The sequence below is a fragment of the Phalangium opilio genome, unplaced genomic scaffold, assembly GCF_054372755.1.
Source record: "Phalangium opilio isolate 3A_F unplaced genomic scaffold, DU_Popi_V2 ptg000048l_1, whole genome shotgun sequence".
NCBI lineage: Eukaryota > Metazoa > Arthropoda > Arachnida > Opiliones > Phalangiidae > Phalangium > Phalangium opilio.
Window position 1 is genome coordinate 1,627,787 of NW_028324170.1, and position 27,098 is coordinate 1,654,884.

Below are 27,098 nucleotides of genomic sequence, written 5' to 3' on the forward strand. Positions count from 1 at the left end.
TTGGTTGGCATTGGATTCTGATTTAGTTTTTTATCATTTAGGGAAGTAACTTAAGCCATGTCAGACAATTGCGAATCCAATTGGAATCCGGAACTATTTTATTTTAGATGTGTTTTTTTTTAAATTTTGTTTGTGATGGCTATCTATGGTCATGTATTTCTGTTTCGGGAACCCCTCTTATATCTGTCATTGAACTAAGTCACGTGACTTTAGGACCACTAAGTTCTTTCATAAGTTTATAAGATATGTTCCAAAAGTATGACCCTATCTATACAAGTTCGTAATGCTAGAGATTCTTACAGCTCGAGCTAGAGAGAATTGTAGTCCTACACTCGGACTTCCATCTTCCTATTTAGCCCCAATTTGACAGCGCCTCACCAGGCGTCGCTTTACCTCGAATCTATGACCTTCCTCCCTCACTTCATGACAAGCTCCAGTTTCTAAGTTACCAGTGACAAACTTATGATGGAACATATCTTATGAACTTATGCTTCTTTCAAATTCGGGTTTAGAACTTTAGACACACACACCTCGAATTGCGTGCAATAAAGACTTGGATTTTTGAATTTTTCTTTTGGGTTATTGTCTGCGTTTAAACCTCCCAAAATTTATATTTGATCGCGTTTGATTCGCTTTCGTTGAAAATCCGTGTTATAACCATGATTTCTTTCGTGTCCTTGAACTCTCTACGAGTAAAAACTTCTCTCCAGTAAAGACTTAATGGCACTCCATGTCATTTTTTTGTACAGTCAAAGTATGGTGTCTGTCATTACTCTTGTCTGTCTTAACAGAAAAACTAGTCGAGAACTTTTTCAAGGATTGAGTATACTTAATAGTCTATGAGTGGCGTATATAAAAACCGGTTTTCAGTCAAACCAAGGCGCTAAAAGACTGTATGGAATAAAAGAAATGTGATTGTCATAGCATGGACTTTATAAATTGTGTAGGGGCAAGAAGTGATATCTAGTTTATTAGGGAGAAGGTATAAATTCGCCACATTTCCAGCTTTATCTCCAGTCCAAACGTAGGTCCGGAGTTAATCCCCACCGCCTCTAAATTACAACCAGCATATCATTGGTTCTTGAAAACTCACGTCAGCGCGACGCGAATGACGAAAATTACAGTCATATTTTCCGACTGAGGAGAGGCGAAATAGCCCGGCCTCCTTTTACGTCCCCCCTTGTATTTTGAAAGGGGGACTGGGACTATGGCGTGCGAATACTTAGGCATCTTATAACTTCTCCCTAATAAACTAGATATCACTTCTTGGTAGGGGATAAGAATACTTGGCACTCACTTTGTTATAACAAAATATATATACAGGGTGTTACCTTCAGTATTTTAGTTTACCAATGGTCTAATTTAAAATTTCAGAACTCTCTGTTTAAAGTAATCACTCTGCTAAAAATAACTTCTTAGTTGCAGGTCCTCTTTAGAACCACCAAGTCCATGGTCATATTAAGAGCATCCTGTGGTATTTCCCCAATAGACCATAATGAATTCAAAGGCAGGGAGTTGATATTACGCCGTGTGGTTTTTTCTAAAACCAACCCAGGGAGGTAATGTCGGGTAACGTTCACTTATCATGAATAACGCATATAAGTTTTTTTTAATTTTTCTTTATTTTGAGATTGGTTATATTTTTAATTAATATTTATTTATTTATATATATATATAATATTTTTATTTATGTACCATTCATATAAGTTGGGGGTGGGGGAGGGGGAGTTCGAAGGTCAAACGTTGCTTCAATTTTTAACTACAAGGATCATATGGTAAAAGAATATTTTCAGGGCAGAAAATTCATCATCGTATGACGTACGTCATTCTTACGGGGTAATTGTAAGGGCAAGTCATTAAAGGTTATAGTTCAAAGTTATTTAAATTTGAAACTGTTTCGCGTTTCCATTTGTTTGTTTTTTTTTTTTTAAATTCAAATATTTTTGTTTTCAACACTTATCACATATTGGAGTTAAATGTTATTTTTATTTATTTTTTCTCCCATTAAGTCCATTTCTTCCGCTTTCATCTGGCGCACTTTTCGTCATTGTTTTGTTTTTAATTGCATCGAATATTTTGGTATATTTTTTTAAAGCGTCCAATATATTGCGCGCGCTTTAATTTTTACAAACGTAAATTTTTGTCCAAGGATCATAGGTCACAGGTCACAGATGTCCCAAATCAAGGGCGTGATGTAACGCCGCCAAATCAGAGAGGCCACTAACTCTCCAAAAAGGAAAGTTTAACTGTCAAATTAAAAAAAAGAAAACCCAACGAATTAATTAATCATAGAATTAAGGTCACGGTAGGGTCAATGATTGACCCTCGATTTTTAAAAATGAGGGCTGGGTCAATGATTTCGAATTATTTCTATTATTTTGAACCTTGAAAAGAGTTAAGCCTAATTTGAAATTCGTAATTTGTCAAAAACACGAAACCCTGAAGTTCGTACGTATTTTTTTTTTATTTACGATATTAAATTTAAGGATTTCTTAATGTTTTTCCGAGGCTCTTCCGTCAAGTTTCCAAATTTATATATTAACGTTTTTACGTCTTGGGCGTTATAGTTGTTAGTTAGTCCCTGAACAAAACGATCACCACCTTAATAACAGAATCTTCGGTTCCGTATAACGGTATAAATTAGGGGGTCATTCCTTAAGTAAGTACAAACAACACCCCCGTAATTACTCTCAAAAAAAAGTTAACCTTGGAATTGTCATCTTTGTACATCCCAAATCTGGTGTGTGTGTTTTGGTACAGTACCTTACAGTTTAAAAGTATAGGAAAAATCTAAAAGCGCATTTTTAAAGATTCTCTCATAACTTTTATATAGACTATCACATAAATTACTCGCGAAGAAAAAACACACGAGTTATTTCTCTCGTGCCAACCAAGAGCCCACACCAGACGCAGCGCAGCGCAGCGCGAGTTCAGTACACGAGGAGGGAGGCTAGACGACTCGCGATGCCTCTAGTGGTCGGTGCTTCTTAGCGCGAGGGAAATAATACAAGAAAGCGAAGGCGGGCCAGCTTCTCTTCAGGAATAAATGGAATTGTCTATTAAAATATTCCAAAGACGTTTAAAGAAGCTCCGTGACCTTGTCAGCAACATCTTCTTCGTCTTTAACTTGTTTTTCTCTTAGAGAAATAGGTACACCTTCATTTTACGATCTTAGATTTTTAAGTTTGTCTTCGACACAAGTTTTTATCTTTTTTTTTCTTTGCAGATTTCTTGATATTATATTGACAAAAATCTTTGAAATGTACCGCCCGCTTTAACTTCCCGAATTTGTTAAGTGGTTTGCCCCTCGTATAAATTACTAATTGAGAGTCTTATAGTCTCTTGTCCCGTGTTGATTGTTAACAGTTCCGCCCATGGCTGACCCTATCATATCTTCGGGGTCATTCTAATCAAGTTTTAATACAAAACACCCTTTTTTTAATATTTCTTATTTGGGAAAAATTGTTTTTGGGGTCAAGGTTGGCCACAGTGAAAGAAGCGAAACGACCATGAGAAGACAAGCTTTTAAATTATAGACATTCAACAAGTACCGTAATTAAGATTCGAGTCAATTAAGCGATGGGATGTAATTGGCTTACCTTTTTGGCGGCTGATTCCTCTTCGTCGGAATCGCCAATAACAACGTACGTACATTTGCGTCCGAATCGGTTGACCACTCGCTGAAAGCAACTCTCTTTACCTATGAAGAGAAATAGATCAATTTAACCTTTGACCCTTGCATGTATTTATAGATTTTTAATTTTCACCTATTTTGGCCGAGCTGTAGACATTTTCGATGGGAAAAACAGGTCCTAAACTGAACAGTAGTAATTTGGCCAAACCAGGAACCAATTGATTGTTTGTTACCATGACGTTGACGCAGTTTGACCTATTATATAATGCATTATTGTAATGAGATGAAGTTTACCCCTGACTTCTTTAAAATGGTCTATTAAGTTAATAATTTACCTTTTATTTATTATGGATATACACTTGATTGCAATGGCTAACCATCCGTCCGTATAAGCTTCGATTTCGGACCTGACTTGGATCCATTGTTCTCTCTTGGACGGTGACAATAGGACTGCAATGACAAGCGAGTATAAGTAATTAACTTTGGTTTAAACTACTGGTCGTTCTTACCACCAACATTGTCCTGGTACTCTTTGTAAATGTCTTTAATCCTGCGATATCTGAAGGCCAATTTCCTCATCCAATCCACACCTCCCCGAACTCCCGTCGGTAAGCAAAGTGACGCGTTCGAAGCCGCAGCTTGGAAACCATCCGCCGCGAAATTGTAATTGCTTAAATTAGAAACAGATAAAAAATAATTACTTAAGTACGTTGCGACGAAACAAGTTGATATTAAACCTCATGAGCGCGAGTCAACCAAATTAAAAAGATAAGCTAAGAGTAAATAGAAAGACACAAAGACTGGGAGGGTGTACGTCCTAAACATCATACTGGGCACTACAACTTTAGTCTTTCATTCACTCCCAATACCTAGTTCACTTTCAGTTACATCTATTTGCCTTTGATACCACGATACACGTAAAATTGTCTAGAGGGCGCTACATCCTGGAGAGAGATAAAAGTTCAGAACTCTAAAGAGAGTTGTCTCACGATTATTTCGCTTCGGAGATTCAGGGGGCGCCACTAAGCAAGGTAGACATTGAGATCACTTCGAAGAGTAAGATTTCCTCTCCGAAAGAAAACTTCACTGTCGGAAACTAAGGTAGACAGTAGACTGATGGAGAACGGGACCGAGGTAAGACGAAACAATGGTCTCTCTCTCTCTCATTTCTATCCATTCCTGAGCGATCATCCCACGTAACCCAAAACGTACCTGAGATCTTGCCCATTATCGTCGGACAAAACGTCATCAATATGTACTTGATCACAATCCTAAATCAAAATTAGTTAAACACGACTAACTTAATCGTGATAAGTTAAAATTTAAATTACTTCAATGTCGTTGAAAAATAGTTGATTGTCGGCCAAATGGTAGATGAGTTGTTCCATGGTATGTCCCATAGCGCTCCCCAAAGCCACGTCCTGCAACGGCAAGACTTATTGTTGTTAGGTTACCTCTAATAACATCAATAATTTCAAGTTCCCATGACAACGCTCTCCGAGAAAAGCCTCGGATTCTTTCTTAAGAAACCCTTGTCTTAATTAAAAGGGGGTGGGAGAGTGTTTTTAAGATGCGGGGGTGTATGCCTCTTTCTCCGAGAGTGTCCTACACCCTTTTTCTCCCTTGGCATTGCTTTAGCACGTGTTTCTTGTTTGAAGCGCGGTTCTACAGCTGTCTCCGGCTGTCACGCTTTTTTTCCTTCTTCAAAACCTCGTGAACCGACTTTGCGCAGTTTTTTACCATCTTTTTTCCCCCTTCCTTAGAAGCATTCTTAAAAAGACGTCGTCTTTAAACGCCGGAATGAGGGGAGATTGCTCTTTTAAAGGAATGCATTTTAGTTATAGGGATGTCGGCGACATTATAGGGCCTAGATCATCAGCTGTTAGGAAACCAACCCACTTATACCCCAAGATTTAAAATTTTCGCTTAAATTCATTCGTACGATATTTAATTCCTATCTTATCTAATAAACTATCTTTCACAAATTAATTATTTAACAGTTTAATTAAATTAATTGTTAAATAGATGGTTTAAGACTTAAATGAGGCAACAATAACCTATTTGGGGCCCTGGACTCCCACATAAAACCATTCTCGGATATGGGACCCCTAAAATAAATGCTCCTTATCCGTACGCTTAATCCAGACCTACGCGTACCCCAACGTGTAGCGTATAGCTTTAAAACTAAGATATTTCAAGTTTTGCGTCATAGGGTACACGCTACGCGTTGACGTACGCGTATTCGGCTAGTTCCTCAAGCTCTACAAACTTAGGCTCGAGTTAGTTGCGTTATACAAGTCTCAGAGCGCGCTTCTGGTGCAAGGGCCATCCCGCAGGATGCTGGAGTAAGATTTTGGCTCAAGAGTTTGCTAGCTATATCGTAAAAAGAGAGAGAGAGAGGGTGGATGTATGTATATATGTATTCGACGGTAGGTGTAGTGTAGGAGTAGAGGGGTAGTTGTGTGGAAATGGCTTCGAAATTTGATCCCAGCAGCTCGGCAAGTGGGCGAGAACCCATCTTTCCTCCCCTTTTCTCGGGAATATTCCATTTTGAAAGCAGGGTGGACGCAGAAAGATGCGCTAACTATATATACACTCACACAGACGCTGTTTATTAAAAACAAGTCAGATTTACCCGTCTACAACTTCTTAAGTAACCACGGGTAAGGCTAAGTACGCCTAACTACAGAAAGTGTATTAATCTCCGGAAGTTAAGGTAATAGTGTCGGTCCCCTTGGCTCGACCCCAGTTGAAACGTATTATTCATTATAATTGGGGCCAGCGCGATAAAGATAAAACCATCGAGGAGTTTGGAGCAGCTTGATTTTTAGGCTTAACGGATTAATATAGCCCCTATCCTAAAATCTCTCGGGGTTTTCAAACCCCCGATGGGGTCTTTTAATTCCGCCAACGCAACACGCGTCCCGGGACTGATGATGCTTTTGGGTTTCGAATTAACTCGCCAATGTCCCTGTCTAAATCACTTACAATATCTATAACTTCTGGGGTCCCTTGGCCCCTAGCTGTAGGAGGTTTCTTTCAGGGGCCTTAATAACCTAGAATCGACGCCCGTTGCTAAACAATTACCTCCCCGAGTCCCATAAGGAGAATGAGGGGGAGGGGGCAAACAACCGTCAGTTTGGGCCAAGTATAGGGATATGTCTAATCCTCAGTATAGTCTAGACTGCCAGTTGAGATTGAACAGTGGAGGTGGAACCTTTCCACGAAGAGGAAAAGAGGTTATCACCAAGGGCAACCGACCTCGTGTTCAACTTGAAATTGGTAACGTAGCAACTCCTAAGAGATGGGGCTCGAAATACGCCCTTGCTTTCCACCGCCTTTATTGATTAAGGTACTATGAACCGTCCCTTATTTTTTGGTGTACCGGGGGCCGAAAACCCTCGTAGCTCTCGCTGCAAATTTGACGGAGCTCGAGTTGGAGGAATCATATGACAATCGATGGCCTTTCGGGATGGATCGCCATGCATCGAACCAAACCGGGATAGAAAGTGCCTCGAAAGACAGACCCAAGGGATAAGAGACAGAAAGAGCGGGAAAACGGGGGGACCGAGAACCATCTCCGAATTTGAAAACATCCAAAATTAGATGTATATGGGAAAGGGAATAATCTAATATTTTACAAGAGTTTTTTATCTCTGTATGGCTGTACTCCAAAGTGGTTATTTAATTTAGAAATTGAGTTTTCCTAATTAGTTTTGATTGCACCATATACTTAATTAATTGAGCAACGCGATATATTTAGGCTTAGATCCTAATTATATTTAGTTTTAGCAATAGATCTTACCTTTCCGAATCTCGTTGCAAAAGTTCCGGTCAGTAAAGTATGAAAGACGACGATGGTTTCATCCAAATCCCAAACGAAAACCCTTTCTAAGTTATTTTCCGGATCGGGGGTTGTCGTATTCGTTTGTTGTCTTCTACCTCGACCTCTGCCCGACTTTGAATTACCTAAAGTTTGAAATTTAATGTCCCCCCTGAAACCACAACATTGACAAGGAGTGTCTTGAAATGAAGTTAATTACTTTTTCTAGAGTTGGAAGTCGGTGGCGTCGATTCGGACTTAACACCGGGTGGAGAAGGACTGCTTTCCAAATTATATTGCGGGGAATCTTTAAAGATTAAGATTAATTTAATCATGATTAGGGTTCATTCGGGTTAGTTGAGGGGGGGGGGGGTTACCATTGGATGAGGGTATGTTTGTGGCGGTCGTCAGTTGATAAGTTCCGGTGGCGGAGCTTCCGGTGGATCCCGCGGCTAGAGAAGCCAAAGAGGATGCGTTGGCATTGTAACCTCCGTAGCTAGAAGCCGTGTAATAGGGATATGCCACCGCCGCCGCCGCTTGGTTGTATCCGTACGTCGCGTATTCCAAACCCTTCGATTAAAGTCAATCAAACAAAATGGACTCGAAATTAGGTGGAGACAATTACTAATTACCGCGTAATTACAGGGAGATTATCGCGTGCCCCTTTACAACAAAGCAGGTAGCTGCCTCAATTTCAAATAATAATTTTCAGATTCATATTCCCTTTTCCATATTTTCCCCAAGTATTTCCCATAATTTTTCCTGAATTGTTTGGGTCAAAAGCTAGTTGTCAATCTTAAGAGGGATATTTGCCACCCATAATTGGGAAATTATATTTTAAAACATCTTTATTGTAACGTGCAGTGCATGTCGGAACACTGTTCAAAGTTGCAACTTTACTAAACCCAAAACAATTCTTCTTGACCCAATCTTTGATTCCGTAAGCTTTGCCTGACCCGTAACAACCCTGTACAATTATTAAAAGTGTTAGACCCCCGTGTTAAAGAACGAAACATTCTCCTAGGGGCATCCTGAAGTTTTATTTCTATTTCACCTACGAATAACTTTATAGCCCTTGAGATCCTTGAAGCGCGTAGCAATTAAGACACTCAACAACTATGATTGAAAACTAAATTCAAATTAATCTATATATATATATCTAAGCGCGTTGAAAACATGTCATTCTTTGTTCGGGGTTCTCGAAGCGTGGAAAAAGGAGAGATGTACGCGCTTAAGTAAATCCCCACGCAGGCATTACTCTATGGGGTATCACCCCTCGGGGGGTTATCTCACGCTGTAGTTTTTCCCGGAGTTATCGCTAATCTCTATAATCTCTGTTGTAAGTCTTCGCTTACCTGTTGCGTGGCGGGGAAAGGCTGGGACGTTGATCCGTTTCCGAAAGCGGCTTGCGCCGCGGCGGAAGCGTATGGATTAGCGTAGCTGCCGTAAGTGTTCTGATGGGGAGCCGTCGACCCATTGCCGTTACTCGCCGGAGAAGAGAAAGCCGTTCCAGATGATCCGTACGGATTCAGGTATTGAGCGGCCACCGATAAAGCCGAACATCCCGCCGCCGTCGACATCGAACCCCCAGACACTTTACCCGACGCGGAACCTTGATTCAAACCCGAACCTCCCCGACTACCTATACACGTACACACACCAATTAAATAATATTCAATTACCAATTAAAATTAATTATACCGGGCGTTGTCACTCCGTACGATTGCGCCAGGGCTCCGTACGGTGACGAAACTGGACTCGAAGATTGATGATGGCTATTGTAGAAACCGGAAGCGCTCTGCATCGCGTAGGGGTTCCCCGCTTGACCGCTTAACTGACCGTAAGCTTGCATGGCGCTAATTTCAATGGGGACACGGTTAATTAATTACGTAATTAAGGATGCGACAAATGAAAATTGGTACCTGCTGTAGTACGAAGCGGTGGGGTACGGATTATTTGATTGGTATTCCAGGGCGAGAGACTTATTCGACGGAATTTCACCTATTTTCAATTCAACACTATGAAAAGTCTTACAACTGAGTGTTATATTACTTCGTGATCTTACAGTCGTAGGGTAAAACTGGACCTAAAGTGTCGTTGATATAAGAGTTTGTTTCGCTAGGAATTGTTTCCGTGTTCGATGACGGAAGAGTTTCTAATTTGACTGTTAATAATCATATTATAATATTAACGCGACGTGTAACATTCCCTTTAAAAGAAATCTACTACGTCAGATGTTAATTTGCCTTACAAGAATCTGTGGCGCTGTTTTCACTCTGTTGATGATGGCAATTGGAGGACCAGTTAGTGGTCACGTGTGAACCATTGTCGTAATCGGGGGAGTCCCCATCGTTACAGCTGGCCATAGACGCGAGAACACCTATATGACGCGTTATTATTTGGTAATTAGGTTAACTTCAGGGGTTAAAAGTGTATTATTCTGACCATTGGTCGCGTGCGAGGCGTTGACGGAACTAGGAGGGGTCAAGGCCGGGGGAGGAGATTCGTTTTCGGTGAAAGATCGGGGCGAAGTTTGACCACTGTCCGCTCCCCTGGAAGTTGCCGGACTGGGTAAACTGTTGCTACTTCCTTGACTTTCCAATCCACTAAAGATATATAGATATATATTTTAGGCTTAGGAAATGTCATCTAAACCGCGACCGCGTTCCGAAAACTGACTGGCGCCATAACGCTTCATCCAGACAAAAAAAATGAACTTTTTTCTAAACAAGAATCATTTGACTCAAATAATCCCGATGGTGGTTTTGCCGACACGGCGTCATAGGACACTTGGCGACGTTAAAATAGGGTGCAAAATATGTCGAGATACAATATCAACTATTTTTGGTTCAAATATGCCCGTGGGTATATGATATCACGACAATGTTTATCAAGTGTGGTACAATTTGTCATACAATAAGTGCGATATACAATTCCAATTTCTGTAAGGCAAAATTTCTTTAAAAAAAAATTAGTTTTTGTGTTCTTGATAGACGGGCTTTTTCTTGAAAACACGATGGACAACGGTACTAGATATGTTCCCATAAGTATGACACTACATATACTTCGTAATGCTAGAGACTACAGCTCGAGCAACGACAAGCGAGAATTGACTACACTAGGTTAATTTTCCAGGACTTCCATCTCCCCCTATTTAGTCTGTACTAAGCCTTTGACAGCGCCTCACCAGGCGTCGCTTTACCCTGAATCTATGACCTACCTCGATCCCTCACTTAATGACAAGCCCCAGTTTGTAACCAGAGATTAACAAAATTATGAATGGAACATATCTTATGAACTTATGCAAATAGCTTAGATAAATTATGTTTTACACACTAAGTGTCATACTTATAGGTGTTACTTCATTTATGACGCCATACAGTTGGTCTATCTAAATCCCCAAAGGAGTATTTCGTTATGACGTGGTAAAGATATTGATCAAACAAAGCCCTTCGGACATCAAAATTCTTTCAGCGACCAATCGAATTCGATTAGTTTTATAAAAATTCTTATATATTATATTAAATTTCGCCAAGTGGAATTCCCTATTATATAAGTTAGTCATGCTCTAGGATTGTAGCAGCAGCGTGCGGGCGTTGAAAAATGTCAAACTGAATTAATATCAAAGGACCAGATATTTTTGGGAAATCATTCGCCCGCCCAAATAGACTCTTTTTTTAAAAAAAAAATAAAATATGAAATTAGAACCTTCTTAATTGTCCCCCGAACTTTGGAATTTTAGCTATAGGGCTATTTGAACATAACACCCTAAAAGAAAATAAACGCAATCTTAGAAAGCCCATTTCTAACATAAGTTTATTATAGAGAAAGATGATACTTTCTAAGGTAACGAGTTTAAAGTCTACCGCATGCACCGAGTCGACGCTCTTAAAACAAAACCTCTAAAAGTATTTTATTTATTTATTTATTTATTTATTTATTTATATATCTCTGAAAGTTTTCGTTCCTTTTAGACAATTAAGTCCATAGTCTAAAAGATGCTAGTCTCCTAGCTATTGGTTAATTACTAATCACGTGATTAAAGTAATTTAACAGACCTGACAGAGGCGGTAATGTTTGTGTTCCCACCACCGTCACTTTCCAAACGAGCTCTTTTCACCTACAAATAAACAAACGAAACGAGGATCTTGTAAAAACAAATATTCAGAAAAATTAGGTTTAAGTTCGTAAGGTTCTTAGTTGCAATAAATATATACAATTGTTAATGTAAGCACGTTGATGTTATGGTATGATATTATATGATAGTTATCAAGGAAGGAAACATATATCAGCTAGGAGTATATTTGTTTATGAAAAAGTTTGATCATTTTGAATCCCTGTATATATATATGCAAGTTTGGAGATCGAGGACCAAAGGGGAACCGTCATGCGTAAAGTTGAGATGTTTAAAGGAGATATCGCATAGTAGCGGGGGTTAACATGGGGGGATTCCGGGGTGACCTTTAGAACCATCCCCGATGCGTGATGCGGCTAAACCCCTAAGCTTTCACTAAATTCTTTCTACGCATTTGGCGGGAATATAGCAAAAAAAAGGTCCCTCTTGGGCCTCATGTTGGTCGTCGTCGAGACTTTTTCCGTTCTCCCCATCCCACAATTCCCTTCGGTTTGCTTCGCCCTCTCTTTTTCTCTCTCTCTCATCTCGGTTTGACCCCAAGCAATGACCCCAACGACTTGATTTTGGTTGCCATTTCTGGGGTATTTATACAGATTGAACGAATGAACCCAAAGACCCAGCAAAATGCTCTTAACTATCGCTCGCTATAGACAGTTTGGCCTATTTTTGGTCTATTTACAAAAAATGATAGAAGAAATAATGTAACTCACTGAATTTAAATATATTTTGTTTTTTAAAATTGATTAAAAAATGTTTGGTGAATTAACCACGTGATTTGGGGATTCAGTTGCGAGGTAACTACGAACGAAAAAGGTCGCGATGAATACGGTATACGGTTTGGAATTTAATTAAAATGTTCGCTAAATATTTGATTAATTAATGACTGGTATCAATTTTATCAACGACTTGATTTTGATTGCCATTTTTGGGGTATTTATATAAATTAAACGAATGAACCCAAAGACCTGCAAAATTATCTTTCAATATCGCTTGCAATAGACAGTTTGGCCTACTATTAATGCATGGAACAATGGATCAACATCAAAGGGGAGCTAACTAGCTGCAATGTAAAGTAGTGTGAAATAAACTATATCCTCACTCCGTTAAAACTACACCACGTGAAACCTGGTGAAACGGACATGGTTCTAAATGGACAGCGTAATCAACATCGTTTTCAAAGAGGTAAGTGCGAATTAATTTTCTTATAGAATACTAATTAATCCAGATTAAAGTTTAAAATATACCTGAGGGTGAAAGTCGTTCTCCTCCAAATCAACCATTTTGGCCCGCATTCGAACTATAATAAGAGTCTGTCCTTTGGAACGTTTAATGTCCCCTGTCGATTGTCACCGACGTCGTGTTTTTCGCGACGTTTACCACCACTTGACGCGAAAAATCTCTCGGTCTTTCTGGGAAGAAAGTTAATCCGAGTCGAACTTCTAAAACCTCGATCGCGACCAAAATCTGGATCCTATCTTGGATCACAAAATGGGTATATACTGTCCTGGAGTTACTATACGTCCAGACACACACACACTCTTTGGGATTAAGATATTTATAATATACGACGGACGGTTGTTCTTGGTAAATAATTTTATTCTCGTATTAACGGGTAAGTCCGTGGATACCGTTACGCGATGGAATCGAGATTGGACTCAGCCTGAAGGAATTTCTGGCTTGGTTTTCCAGGGAGGGTGGCAAAAGCATCATCTGTAAGATTTTAACAGAGCTCGGCTCGCATAGTGGTTGATGCGGGGTTGCATTTGGGGCGGGTCCATGGCGTTATTTTTCCCGAGGGGTTGTAGGAGGATTGAAACTAGAGCATGCAGACCGAGAGGGCAAATTCTGACTGGCAACCCTGTTCCAGGGGCGGGAGAAGGAGCCAGCCGAGTGTAGTAGTGTTTTATATTTTTCATCCACGGCTGTTAAGTTGCAATCTCGGATAAACCATCTTGTAAGATCGGTCAAAACGTTGATGGCGACGACGTCACTAGAGGATCATGGGAAGGATTTTACGGAGGGTGAACGAAAGAGGGTCGTTGAGCTCTATCCCTCCCCCCCTCATCGCTAAATTAATGACATAAAATAAATTACACGGAATATAATTATCAATCGAGTTATCGTCGATGATAAGAGAGAAAGTCTGCATTAATTTTTCATCAACGTTTAGATATGTACATTACGATCGAGAGTGAATTAAAATCTCCTACAACGTCGTTTGAAGATTGCATTTACAAATTCCAAATAGTTATTTTGATTTTAAAATTCAACCGAAAGTAGTACATAATAAATAGTGTTTGATCAGCGAAATGTATAAGTGAGGCTCAATACCCGGAGTACGACAGTATATACTTGAATGTCAGTATTTTGACGAGAGACCTCCCTGGCAATTAAAAGGTGTCCGAACGAAGATAAGCTTCTTCGTCTTCTAAGAAGATGAAGAAGAAGAAGAAGGAGAAGAAGATGAGAAGAGAATGTTTGGTATAGGTTGAAGACGATGTCAAAGTCGAGTTAGCGTTATCTTTTCCCTCGCGCCGTATCGAATCTATCAAAGATGTCTTCGCCTCCCCAGCTCTTCTTTTGTTTTGAGGACCACAAGTTTATATTTAGGTCCCACCAACAACTATTGTACGTTCCCAAAAATGGCAGATTGGATTGTTGCGTATCTAACTTACGATGTCTTCGTGACTAGATTAGTATAATTCTCAACAAGGGAACAACAACCATCTTTTTGGGGGGGACCACACAAAGACAGACAGCGTGGTGCGGGAAGTGAAGGGCGACGCGTCAAACCCGGTCCTTGACAAGTACCTACTGTATATAGACGAGTCTTCTTTAACTATAAATATAGTCGTAATACAGTCGCGGAAACGAGCTAGCTACTTCTCCGTATCCCGCTACGTAAGGTGAATTCGAATGGCAGATATCTTACTGTCCCTTACGGATCTTCCCAACACTTGTCGTTGATGAATTTCGTAGCTTGTGAAAGGCTCTTTAAATTGGGGTGCTTGCTTAAGGCTATGCTAAGCTGTCCTTCCGAATCGTTCGACGTTAGCTCGATTCGCGACACGCACTGACATTTGGCGTTGCTCGCCTTTTTCCGAGGCCTCCTTCGCAATATATGGAACTTAACCACACATTCCCTCACCCCCCTTCCCCCTTGTTTTAAAATCGGCCACACATGGAGTTGAAATTATTCGACCTTAGCAGCGTTACCACGCGAGAATAAACTTTTATCTAGTTATGTACTTTTGATTTGTCTTCGTAGAAAGGGTGTAAAATAGTCGATATTTTCTTATTCTATTGATTGATTTTAGGGCGACCTCTAACGAACGAACGAGTTCAAAGTTCAGTTGCCCATTAACCTTTTTGGATTCGTGACTTTGATTTAATTTTTTTGGGGTAAGAAACTCTTGAGTGACGAAAATGAAAGTTCTCTTTTCTTCGGGGTCAACTTCGAGAGGTCACGTCTATACGTTAGCTTTTTTTACTCTACCTCGGAAAAGAAATGCTTCGAATTCCCCACATCAGTTTAAGCAAGATGCCTAAATTCCAAAGGGTCATTTAGTCCCACCCTTATCACCCCTACCACGTGATCGATGGATCCCCAATATTATGGTCTCTTTACTTAACGGAGAAATCAATTACATAAATAATATAACAACAATAAATAAGAAGTTAATAAATACTGTTAATTTTAAAGTAAAACTTCCACTGACAAAACTTGTTAAACAATTGTGTTGACAATTAAAACTAGCTTAAGTGCATAGTAGCAATCAACCCTTGGCAGGTGAACTTTAGAGCTAATAGACACAAACACCATCCGAGGAGTAATACATAGTTTTCAGACTAGGACAGTTGATACCATTTGCACCAGGAGGCTAGGGTACTTGGCAGACAAAGTGCAGTACCAAGTAGCCTCGCCTCCTGGGTGTAAATTGTATCACTCCTCCAAGTCTGAAAACTATGTATTGTTTCAAGGAAAAATCCAGAAAGGTAAATCATGGAAAGGAACAAACCATAATATCTTAAGTAATTTAGCATTAAGTCAATTACGAAATAACCTTCTTTGATGTAACTAAGAGGGGAAGACACGGGGGTAAAATTTTGCCTTCCATCTCGCGCCTGCGCTCTATAGGCTTTTTTGTATCCTGAGAGTGAGCAGAGACGGTAAGTCCCGATTCTGAAGGTTGCCTACCCACTTTTTAATTTTACACGGAATTTTAATTACGGTAAAATTTAAGAAACGGCACCAAAACCCCTGTCCCTGTCCCTGTCCCTGTCCCGGACGCGTCCGCGAAACGAACGCTTACGATGAGAGAGAGAGGGAAACCGGTCGCGTCCGCGAAACGTACGCTTACGATGAGAGAGAGATCGCTAGCGTACGCGGTGGCGATACGAAGCTCCGCGTAGAGAGAGAACTGCCTGCCTGGTATATTAGTGAGAGGGGGAAGAGGGAGAGGGGGCATCCCGCTCGGAGAGAGAGGAAAGAAAGGTAGTTTAAATCTCGCGGGCTTTTTTGAGTGAAGGGAAACAAGATGATAATTTTCGTTCACTACTGCACTTTGTGCGCGTGATACATCAGAGATTATGCTGGATGGTTAGGTTAGGTTTCGTAAAATAGAGGGGACGCTTTACGGTCATAGTGATTTCTGGTTTAGGGGATCCAGGATTTTGTTTAAATACATTATTTGATTCGTATGGTTTTTAAAAATTATACTTTAGTGGGGTGCACAATTTAGTTTCATTAATATTATTTGAAATGTGACGTTATTAGAAATTAAAGGGATACACGATTGTGTTTCAGAAATGTTTTTAGTTGTACGATTTATTGGAAATCAACTATACGGGGGGTCACGTGAGCCGTGTAAAATTACTATTAAGGCCCAGCCCTTGGGCCATCTTGTTTACATTGAAGAGGTTTATTTTGTGTGCAAGTATTATTTATTGTTATTACGTTACTAATGTTTACGCAAATAACCAAAACATTACAAATCGCAGGATATCGCGTAATAAGTGTTGTTGTATATCGAGTTGCCATAATTGAAGGATAATTTATTTTTCCCCTCGGTGAAAGCAGGGATGAGTTCTGGTTGTACGTACATACGTCATTTAGGCTAAATATAAATGCGGAGTATTTCTTTAAAACGGTAATTAAAGTATAAAAATTTGGCGAGTAAAAACTCTGAAAGCGGAACTTATTCTAAAAATGTGGCGAACTATAATGCAGCGAGGTCTGCGTGTATACACACATACACACACACTGTCGGGAAGTCGGCAAGCGGCCTCTGACAAAGTTATTTTAAATTCTGGAAAAATTCCTTTAGCCTAGGCTAAAACCGACAAGGCACATTCAAAGATATCTAGCATTTTGAAAAATTATACCCCTTAACTAAAATTGCACGGTCCATAGCGGTGTCTATGCCAACCCTCAGGAAAAAACGGTCCTCCCATAACAATTATGGACTCCCAGCTGCAATTGAGCTTTATCTATATGTGCTCTTATAATTCCTATAAAATCCTACGTTTAGGACCCTATTATTTCCCACTAAATATCCCATTAAATCCAATATAAATATTGCTGTTTAGTAGCGAAACAATCTGTGTGTACGTTCCTCCGCGTATGGGACTACTTCATAGTGAAAAAACAATTCATCAACTGCGTGCGTACTTGATTTCATGCACTGGGCAATCAATCAACTGTCCACTAAAAATAAATTCCAAATTTCCCAAGTTTCCTTTCTTTCTAAATTTAAATAGGTTTTTATTTAAAGGGTGCTTCAAAGAGAGTGGAGGGCTACAGTATGATGGGTTCTTTTGTCGATCTTCAGTCGAAAATGTAGCTTCTATTAAGCGACACCCAAAAGCAACTAATGATTGAAATGTTTTACAGATGACCCCCTTAAATTTAAGTAAAAACCTGAAAACAATGCTGATTTAATTAAGGGGTGATCCGTAAAACACTGTAATCATAACTTGTAAACGATAGCCCTTAGGGATAAAATGTCATACAACATTTTCCAACTCAAGATTGATTTCCCATAGAACCATCCCACTGTTTCGGTCCGAGCACAGTTTTTGAAACACCCTGTAATCTTAGTTTAAATATTTGAATTTTTATGGAAGGACTCCCACGTCGTAGCGTTTATTTAACTTACCGATGTAGAAATGATTATTGGCTTATGTTATGGTATGGTACGGTATGTTTTGAAATGGGAGTCGCCGCGTAACACGCCTAGTTTATGGATTCGAGCTAATCGTCGCGTTCAACATAAATCACTCCGGGAAAAGCAACATTTTTGGCACTCCTATAGCTTCCTATAGCTTAACCATCCATGTTTTGTTTCTTCGCGAAAACATCTTTCTCGAAAGAGAGAGACAGAGAGATCAGAAGAGAGCACAGCATCCAAGAGAGAGAGAAAGAGGAAAGAGAGAGGGGGATTCGCTTTAAACGAATGATGGAAGAGACAGAGAGAGAACCTAGACGAGTGAGGATATTCTCCCACAAGCCCCGCACGCGGGCTATATCCTCTTATCATCCCTAGTGCTAAAGAGTCAAAACGGGAGGGAAGACCAAGATCAAAAGATGGAACGAGAGAAATATTTTGAGAGCAAATGGAAAAGAGGGAATTCATTCTCTCGTTAGTTTCTCGCCACATTTTCAAAATCACCTCGACACGCTCTCAACTACTTACTAGATAGTATGGTTGAGGAAATCGACAAAAACCTTTCTTCCCTCCTTATCTAATAACAAGAATTTAAATTGCGTTTCTAAATTAACCATCTAGAAACTATTTAAAATTAAACGCCGGCATCTTGCAGCCTTTAACAGCGTTAATTCTACACTGAAGATAACACTGGGTGCCCTTCGCGTCTCCATTCTCCAAAACGCCATATTCTATACTTAGATCTCTAAGGACGGTTTGTCGAAGATGCTAGGTGACTGATTAGAAAAACTGTGGCATCTTCATAGACAGTTTAGCGACGGCAATGGTGTCATAGTGATAAGATAGAAGAATATATAGATCCTTTGAACAAATTCAACCGAGCGTAGACGTAGACGTATACCTTCTTTAAAAGGGACAGTTATTTCGCGAGTTTTAAGTCATGGCACTTAATTACGCAATTTTCTTTCATCAGTATAAAATCAATTTCTGTACGTAATTAACATTAAAACAAACTAAATTAATTCGTATTTTTTAAGTGAATTAATTCGAAGGGGTTTTTACGCTAATTTCTTTGGTTAAAGGGTCGCCTTGTTGTTAGGCTTTTTCTTTTTTTCTTTGGGTTCAGGAGAGAGTGAAGTAGCTATATTCTATTTTGGAACATTTCCCCAGCAAGAGCGCGTGTTTCTGGCGTCGGGAGAAGGAGATAATGGAGAGAGGCAGAGATCTCTATTTTATAAGCAAACATCCGCAAAGTAAAGACGGTAGCCAGCTCTTGACATGGACGGACGGACAGGCGAAGAAGAAGGAAAAGAAGAACCGAGAGATAGGCTGTGCAGGCGTTTACAAAAGCTCTCTTTGTCTAATAAAGAGCCTCGTTTATTTAGAAAAGGAAAACAAGAAAATTCCCGCGCTTAACTAAAAGAAGCGAGCAGCCTCGCCGCTCTCTCGCTATAACCTTAACGCTAACGGTTCGCCACCCCAAAATCCCGCGCCGTCGGTCGCGACAAAGCGGAAACAACTCGCGGTCCCATCCTCGTATCCTTTACTCAACCAACAGATTCGCATGCGGTGAATTTTTAACAAACCTTTTATAATGGGCGTCTATTATTCGCCTGAAATACTTTATTAATGACCCCTATTATACCCTAAAAATACCTAATTAATGACCCTTAACCCCGGTTTTGTCAGAATGTTCATATTCTTACAGTTGCCTCCCTGCCTCCTTCGGTAAACTAAGGTACGCTCTTCAAAAACCTGAATTAAGTGTTGAACAGCTAGGGGTTGCCACAATTTTGCGTAAATTTTTGTTCATCAATATTAAGGGGGATATTTGTTGAGAAAATGTTTATAAACAAGTCAACTCTTAACTTTAAAACATATTTATTATAACGGGTAACGCTGCTCGGAAACTCACTGTTCAAACCCAAGAAATCTTGCCGACTAAAGTCAAATTTCAAAGATTTCCCTGACCTGTGGGTTCTGAGCATTTCGAATAAAACCAACCCAATATCTCAAATTTTGTAGTTTTTCGCTTAGGCTATTGTTGGGGTGGTCAAGCAATTTAATGGTCAACCCCTTCAAGTAATAAATAAGTTGTTGTATTTGTGTGTGTGGCTGGGGTCTCTCGGGAACTCTGGCTATTTATCTTTGAGAGCGAATTCGTTCTCTATTGTGAGGTTTCTTTTTTTCTTCGCCTTTCCAGCTGTAGATGGGTATATGGAGTGGATTTAAAGTGCCCCGATCAAAAAAGGGCTCCTTCGCAGCTGCGCCAACTGAACGCGACCTAACCGCCCTTGCTCTTTATCAGAGCACCCATTACCGGGGGAATAGCCTCCCGGACTGTGATGTAGAGTTAACTCTAGGGTCCCCCAAACCCCATTTAAACTGTATGAATGGTTGCCCTTTTTGGATGGATACAACCCTGCCTCCTTTTTACGCGCCTCATCAGCCCCATTCCCGCCACGAACATCGGAGCCCAACATGGGCGGTGAGTGAGAAAACCGCCCACTTATCCTCCTTTATAGCCCGATCCTTAATTTTTACGCTTCCTAAACCTAATCGACCAAATCCCAATTGCTTTCGTTGTTAAGATAAACTTTTGGGAATGTCGCTTCAAATACTTTCACAAATTAAAAATGTGAAAAAAAATAAATGATTTTTCAGAATTTTTGTGAAACTGTTACAGTTTTTTAGAAGTATTTCTTAGGTTATACCAGGGGTAAATAGATGCAGTGTATGCCAAAAAGCATAGTAAGACCGAAGTACAGTGGGAATCCTGCCACCCTTTTGGAACACCCTGTGTAATAGAAAGTTAGGCACGCAGTAAAGATAAGCGTAGACGGTAAATCACTTGATTCACTTTGTGTTAGTTCTATTTGCATTTGGTTATACCATATAGTTGGGCATTTTTCAATGGGTGCTTCTGCGAGGCTCTGACTCTATGGTTTAAAAATTCAAATTTTGAGGTTATTCTTGAAGCTTATTGTACTGTTTGAGTCCAGAAGGGGGCTGCTCAACCAAGGGACTGTTTGCTAACCGCGTTTTCCGAGTTGGCCCTTTGTTGTCCGGTATTGTTGAATGAGTGGTGCATGCCGGGATTGAAAGACGTTCGGTTCCGCGGCACCCTCGTGCATGCAAAACGCTGGTAAGGTATTACAAATAGAAGCCTATGCTCCTTTATCATTTTTCCCGAAAAAGAACTAGGGCCCACGAAGCAATTCTATGGACAAAATGGACAACCACAAGTTAAGGGCGCTTTCGAGGTATTTTCAGAATGGAGTATTGCTTATTTCTTCCTTCCTTGGTGCTCTCTCAGCGTGTTTATTGTAGGTTTTAAAGGGCGCCCATTTATACGAGAGGAAGTTTGTGGGTGCAAAGATTTTGTTCACCTAGTTTTGATTCAATCTGTATTCACTGCACGAACAAATTTGCTACATTTGTATTTCAATTGCAATATTTCAAGTGATTTCCGAAGCATTTTACAAGTTTTACAAGCGTTCAAAGTTTATCTGTACAATAATTCAAGTGATTTCCATAATTTAACTGATTTCAGTAGGAATTTTCCCAAATTCAACTGGTTTCAGTAGGAATTTTCCCAAATTCAACTGGTTTCAGTAGGAATTTTGCCAAATCCAACTGATTTCATTAGGAATTTTCCCGAATCCAACTGATTTCATTAGGAATTTTCCCGAATCCAACTGATTTCATTAGGAATTTTCCCGAATCCAACTGATTTCATTAGGAATTTTCCCGAATCCAACTGATTTCATTAGGAATTTTCCCGAATCCAACTGATTTCATTAGGAATTTTCCCGAATCCAACTGATTTCATTAGGAATTTTCCCGAATCCAACTGATTTCATTAGCAATTTTCCCGAATCCAATTGATTTCAGTAGGAATTTTCCCGAATCCAACTAATATTAGTAAGAATTTTCCCGAATTCAACTGATTTCGGTAGGAATTTTCCCGAATCCAACTGATATCAGTACGAATGTTTTCATGAATTCTCAGATCGAATACAGTTAGAAAGCGAATTAATTTCCATTAAAAATTTCCTTATTTTTCTTCAGTTCCTCTTTCGAAGAATGCATGCACGTTTTCCAAAGCCGATTCTATTGGGCTTCAGGTATGGATTAAAACGGCGAGTCTAAAAAGCTTTACAGCAAGCTTCTCTTCAAGGTATACAAGTTAGGGCGATACGGATCTATATGGCTTATTCTCCGCGTGTCGCGAGCGCGAGTCTGATATTTGAACATGCACGGTCCGTGATCCGTCACAAAATTGACCGCTATATTAATCATAAAATGTTTTTGTCAGCTATAGCCTAGGTGGACGCTTTCCATCTGTTATTAGCAAAACTCGTATAGCGGACAAATCCAGATTAATCTTCCTTTATTGAAAATGGCTTAGCAATATTCCTGTCTTAACGACGTACGCTGTTACGAATAACAAACGCCGAGAGAGAAAGAGAGAGAGAACAAAAAAAAGTGTCGTAAATTTAAAGAAACGGCTCTATTTAAGAAATAAATGCGAGTTTAAAACGAGCTCGTTGCGGGGATTTATTAGCTGAGCCGCAATAATCATTTTTTCGCGCCCTATCTTCGTCGGAGCGTCAACCCGGATAATTTACAAACGGTAGTAAAGCTTCCTTCTGTCCTATACTAAGAGTAAGAACCGCCGTAGTTCGTTTTACCATTAAAATAAAGTATAGAGAAATTATAGTGCCCGTATACACAAACCCTTTTTTACTACGGAAAAGATTTAGTGATGCATTATGGGTAAGTGTACGTATAGACGTTTCAAAACCCAAGCTCCTAAAGGAGATAGTTTGCGGTCTATACTTTTATACCATCTGTGCCATCCATGCACGATGGCCATGCGAAGGAACTTGAAATAAATTCAGACAAGAAATGTCAGAGATATCATAAGTACCGTAACAATGATAAGTATAACGCTATTGATTCGGCAATCAAAACTTGAGCTTCGCGTATAAAAGCATTTAAAACTATGGAGGGCTAGAGACAATAGGTATAAACCCCAAGACGCTAGTAATACCCCTTTTTAAAGGAATGTGCAATGTGTTATGTGTAGGGGGGCGTGTCTGAACTATATTTTGAAGTATTCGCTTTCCTTTTCTGGGGTGGACGTGATTGGGCATTGTCACCTGACTGTAAGTGTGCACAGAACGACTCGGCGGATATGTTGATACCCATTCAATTCACGCATGCCCAGCATAGACCCTCTCCTACGTAACACTTTGTACATCCCTTTAATGCAAAGTTCCACCGCGGATAAACTTTCCTTTATGAAGTTTAACATTACGATTATAACTTATTGTTATTACTTTACTTATGGAGATAACGCTATCTCTACGCGCTAATTCTTGAGACACTCATTTTCTGGGGTTTTAGAGGGACATAATAGGCCCGGGGGTATCACCCCCAACTATTACTTAGGGGCTTTATTAAGATTTGGAAGTTTAAAACAATAAACATTGTTCTGGGACAGTGCATGAGTCGGTATTAAGCGACACGAGGCTAATAAGGTTCCCTTTTCGGAAAATATGAAACGCATTTCCTTCCGTTTCGGTTTGTCTACGAAGCCAAGAAGTTCGGATAAGGAGGCCACGCGTGTAATTAAGAGGGTCGAAATTTTGAGCCCCTGTCGACGCCGCGGCTGCTCTAAAATGTCACCGGGCCAGCATTTTTAGGAATGTATACCATCCTGACATTTCATAACTATATCCACTAAGTTATTATTGTTCTAGCCTAGATATGAAGATAGCTGACAATCACGGTTACATCGTATAGTAAGCTGATCGGAGGTCCAACGTGGATCGAGGTTCTTAAGTCTAAAAATTTGTAATATGGGAGCTTCTGTCGGCTGCGACAGTTTAGCCACTTCTCTGTAAGGCGTTAGTGTTATGTTGGGATAAATTGTTAAGGGATTTAAAGGCGTTACTAGCTATTGAAATAAATTAAATGGATTTAATGTGTTTAATTTTAGACTTTCACTTTCATTTTTGTTTTAACTATAGACTTTAATTGCTGAGATCTCCCCACAGCGGTCCCAATTTAAAGTTATGTACGGCGCCTTAATAAGCCTGAGTTATCGCGAGTTGGAAACACTTCATATGAGTTTGAAGGCATGCTTTGTAAGTCCAGTGACCAATTAATGACTTTGGTTCATTACGTTTCTTCAATTAAAAGTGTTGCGATTACTCATTTAATTTCTCTACTACTGCACAAAATAAACCTGCTTAACGTACAGTCCGGGACCTATATCTAAAACACGGTACTTTACCTCGCGTTATGAACTTTTATAGAATATAAATTTAGCGTGTCACTTGGTTATAGGAATAGTCGGTAGATTTTTGGGGGTCCCGAAAAAGCAATATGTCTGGGTCTGGTTCTTGGGGTTCCTTTTCTATTAAGGTCGATTCTTCATGGGTAAAGCGGATTAACAATGGGGCCCTTCCCCCCCGGGTCCCCTTCTTTTATAATAAAAAGGCTTCATTATGCCGCTCGCCCGATTTCTCGATCAGCCACCTATTATTATTACGTAGTCTATATACAGAAGCCCCCAGTACCGGGGAGTTCAATTGAGACCTCTTCATGCATCCACAGATTTTTATGTGAATTTGTACTGAATAGATTTTTGACATTCCCTGTTCGTTTTGGGGGGCAACAAGGGTCCGGGGGGGGGTTGCTTTATTCTTGTTCTAATCGGATTGACGTAATCAACTAGAGTCCCGGGACGGATTTATCCCGAAATCTATACAACATCAACTTGTAAATCTCAATTTTAAACGCGAAACTTTGTTTGCTTCATCTTCTAAGTCTATTTTGTTATTTCTCATATTCTTTAATCTTGGTTAAAAGGGAGATTGAAATAATTATAATGGAAATTTACCTGAAAGCAGTTGCGGAGTGATACAGCGGTGGTGGTATTAGCGGGGCGATTATGATACGGGACGCTACTGTAGAGCATCCTTTCTTTGGGATGCCTCGTTTGATCTCTCCGCCGCGGAGAAGACTCTCTGCTTACCGGTCGGACAACAACATCCCCAACCGGTGATCTGAAAGTAAACTTATTTATCAGTTTCTGCGTGATTTGAACATAGCGCTTTGCTAGAATTTACTAGGCCATACTGTTAGAAGTCTAAAACATGTAAGATACTCGGTAACTAAGACCAAATTTTACTTCAGGTCTACTTGGTACTGGATTAAACTCTTTGGGATAGCCCTGAGCTAACACGTATCATTTAGGTTCCAAATATAAACCATTCTTGAATATTGGGCCCATTATGTCTGTGGTCCTATGAGCATCAGACACTTCAACATCGCACCCTTAATCCTGATCAGGGTTAGGTAAACATAGGTCCTAGCGAAGTTCACAAATATTTAACTCTAACATCTAGTCAGTTATCTAATTTCTCAAGCACTACATTTATAATTTATACATCTAATCAGTTAGCAACTTGAAATGAAACTTAAAACAAGATGGAAACATGCAAGCTTCCTTAAATTCGTAATTTCTCAATACACGTATATAATTTAAAAAATAAATCTTACCTTGTTTTAAATCCAAATATTTATTCTTTATTAGATTTAAACGGACAATTTTAAATTAAATTTAGCACTTTAAATAAATCAGATTATTTGCATTTATAGCGATCCGATCGGCACCATGGATTCGATGCAGGGTACAGTACATGGAGCGAGCGTCCGTTTCCGGGCCGAGCTAATAAGGAGATTGTCGATGTCGCTTTGGTCGCTCCTTCACGTTGCTGAAAGAGCGCATGGCATGGTTGCCATACACTCTTCATCAGGGTGGGGTGGAAGGCCCTCTCTGATTGGTCCATCTAGGACGGTAAGAGGGGAGTCGTGATCCGGGATTGTCAGAGGTTGACTCCCTACTCTCTCTTTGCTCTTCACGCAAGAAGGGATGAAGCCTACGGATGAAAATATTTGGAGGATCGAGATCTCCAAGAAGATGCTGAGGTGAAACGGTGAGTGTTGATGATGATGGCTCCTCCTACCAGATTAACTTAATAATAACACCGACCACGGCATACCTATCCTTCTATTATTATTATTATGTCTTCAAATATCTTAGCGAAAAAAAAAAGGGTGTAAAATACAAAAGGAATTTAAGAAAAATGTTTTCCATGCAGAGATGTTAGTTTGGGTGCTTTCCAAGTAAAGGTGTCTTGGTTTAAAAGTTCTAACTCCAAAATTGAAAGAAGGTTGCATTTTTGGGGTTATCACATCCTGAAGCCTAAACTATAGTTATTCCAAAGTTTCCCAGGACAGCGACCTCTTAATTGCAAATTAGTCCTCTGTTTTTATTATTCAAAGCTAATTTTATCAAGCCCTGATTGAGCTAGGCCCAAGTAATTTGTATTATTTTATAGAGGACAATTAGGGTTATCATAATATCACAGGAATTTCCTTCGAAGTAATGTTAAATCTAGATAGTTACGATATTTCGAATTTTGGGATTTAGATAATTGCCAATGTTAATTGAAGAATGGTTTTCAAACGCTCTTTACGCGATTCCTGAATAATGTAAGCCAAAGTATTTATTATGATTTGAGAGAGGATAATTTGGGCTATCACCCCTTCAAGGGATTTTCCTGGAACTATGGTTTAACGACAGTTACGACGATTCAAAGTTAATTGACGAATTAACGGTTTTTAAAATCTTAATTATTATATTAAAAAATGTTGACCTTTGACACGAGTGAAGTTGCCAAACCATAAACCGAGAATAAGAGTTAACCATTTTCGTTGCTTTGTTTCCTAGGCCTACTTGGTGCGAATTTGCAGAATTAAGATTGTGATTTTCAAGCATACAATGACGTATTTTTGTCCCGAGGCTAAAAAAGCTTTTAAGACGGGAAAGGAGGGAAACTTTTAATGAATAATTCAAAAGTCCATTTGCGGTGAGGGCGGGGGTGGACGGGTTTGGGGAAGGGGAGGGGGGAGGGGTATAGGCCCCTCGCTTTCAAAGGTAACCCGATATTTTTGGAGCCAAGCTTATGCTTTCGTCACGCTGTTATAAACACTGTAAAGATGAAGGGACACTCACTACTCGACCACCACTATTAAAACCTTATTAATATTTATCGAATCTATAGAAGAAAATCTATAAAATCCTTACAGCCGAGCGATACTTTTATCATGCGTAACGTAACAAGAAAAAGTATGATAAACAATTCCCAAATGTTGCGCAAATGATTGCCCCCCTTTTCTTAAAGTTGTTCCAATGTTAACCCTGGGTTTTTGCATTAAAAATCGAGGTAATTGGCAACTCTAAAATCATACGATATTACT

At 39.7% G+C, this 27,098-nt stretch overlaps 2 protein-coding genes and 2 long non-coding RNA genes across 5 annotated transcripts in view; 2 read left to right on the top strand and 2 right to left on the bottom strand.

Moving 5' to 3' along the window:
• The window catches only part of LOC149673583 (uncharacterized), a 42,219-nt gene extending 38,606 nt beyond the window's left edge, over positions 1-3,613 (top strand). Inside the window, exons 6-7 of the long non-coding RNA XR_016366888.1 lie at positions 42-3,150; positions 3,227-3,613. This is a non-coding gene — a long non-coding RNA (uncharacterized LOC149673583). The remainder of the gene's footprint in view (positions 1-41; positions 3,151-3,226) is intronic.
• Positions 1-27,098, bottom strand: part of PolD1 (DNA polymerase delta 1, catalytic subunit) — a 79,253-nt gene that overhangs the window by 13,729 nt on the left and 38,426 nt on the right. The window lies entirely within an intron of this gene.
• eya (eya transcriptional coactivator and phosphatase 2) lies at positions 2,109-25,482 on the bottom strand. Of its 2 annotated transcripts, XM_089839200.1 has the most exons (19): positions 25,335-25,482; positions 24,673-24,838; positions 11,516-11,577; positions 9,903-10,063; positions 9,709-9,837; positions 9,523-9,621; positions 9,380-9,458; positions 9,159-9,313; positions 8,813-9,099; positions 7,835-8,027; positions 7,678-7,764; positions 7,440-7,603; positions 4,966-5,055; positions 4,847-4,905; positions 4,144-4,304; positions 3,970-4,084; positions 3,768-3,889; positions 3,600-3,700; positions 2,109-2,246 (listed from the first exon to the last, which is right to left on the bottom strand). In XM_089839200.1, the coding sequence occupies exons 2-19, from the start codon at positions 24,748-24,750 to the stop codon at positions 2,166-2,168; spliced, it is 2,223 nt and encodes a 740-aa protein (XP_089695326.1). In that variant the 5' UTR covers positions 24,751-24,838; positions 25,335-25,482; the 3' UTR covers positions 2,109-2,165. The 2 variants fall into 2 exon arrangements, with proteins under 2 accessions (XP_089695326.1, XP_089695327.1); XM_089839201.1 differs by lacking the exons at positions 24,673-24,838; positions 25,335-25,482 and adding an exon at positions 12,837-13,433.
• Positions 25,438-26,119, top strand: LOC149673586 (uncharacterized). Its single transcript, XR_016366887.1, has 2 exons — positions 25,438-25,632; positions 25,706-26,119. It is a non-coding gene; the product is annotated as an uncharacterized LOC149673586 (long non-coding RNA).

What these genes read in the sequence shown, in the direction of transcription:
- eya (XM_089839200.1), bottom strand. Translation starts at nt 24,750, where the DNA reads ATGCTCTACAGTAGCGTCCCGTATCATAATCGCCCCGCTAATACCACC. An exon ending in TTGCAACGAGATTCGGAAAG is followed by an intron (nt 5,056 to 7,439) that starts GTAAGATCTATT and finishes TTGCCGTTGCAG; the next exon opens with GACGTGGCTTTGGGGAGCGC. An exon ending in ATATCCATAATAAATAAAAG is followed by an intron (nt 3,890 to 3,969) that starts GTAAATTATTAA and finishes ATTATATAATAG; the next exon opens with GTCAAACTGCGTCAACGTCA.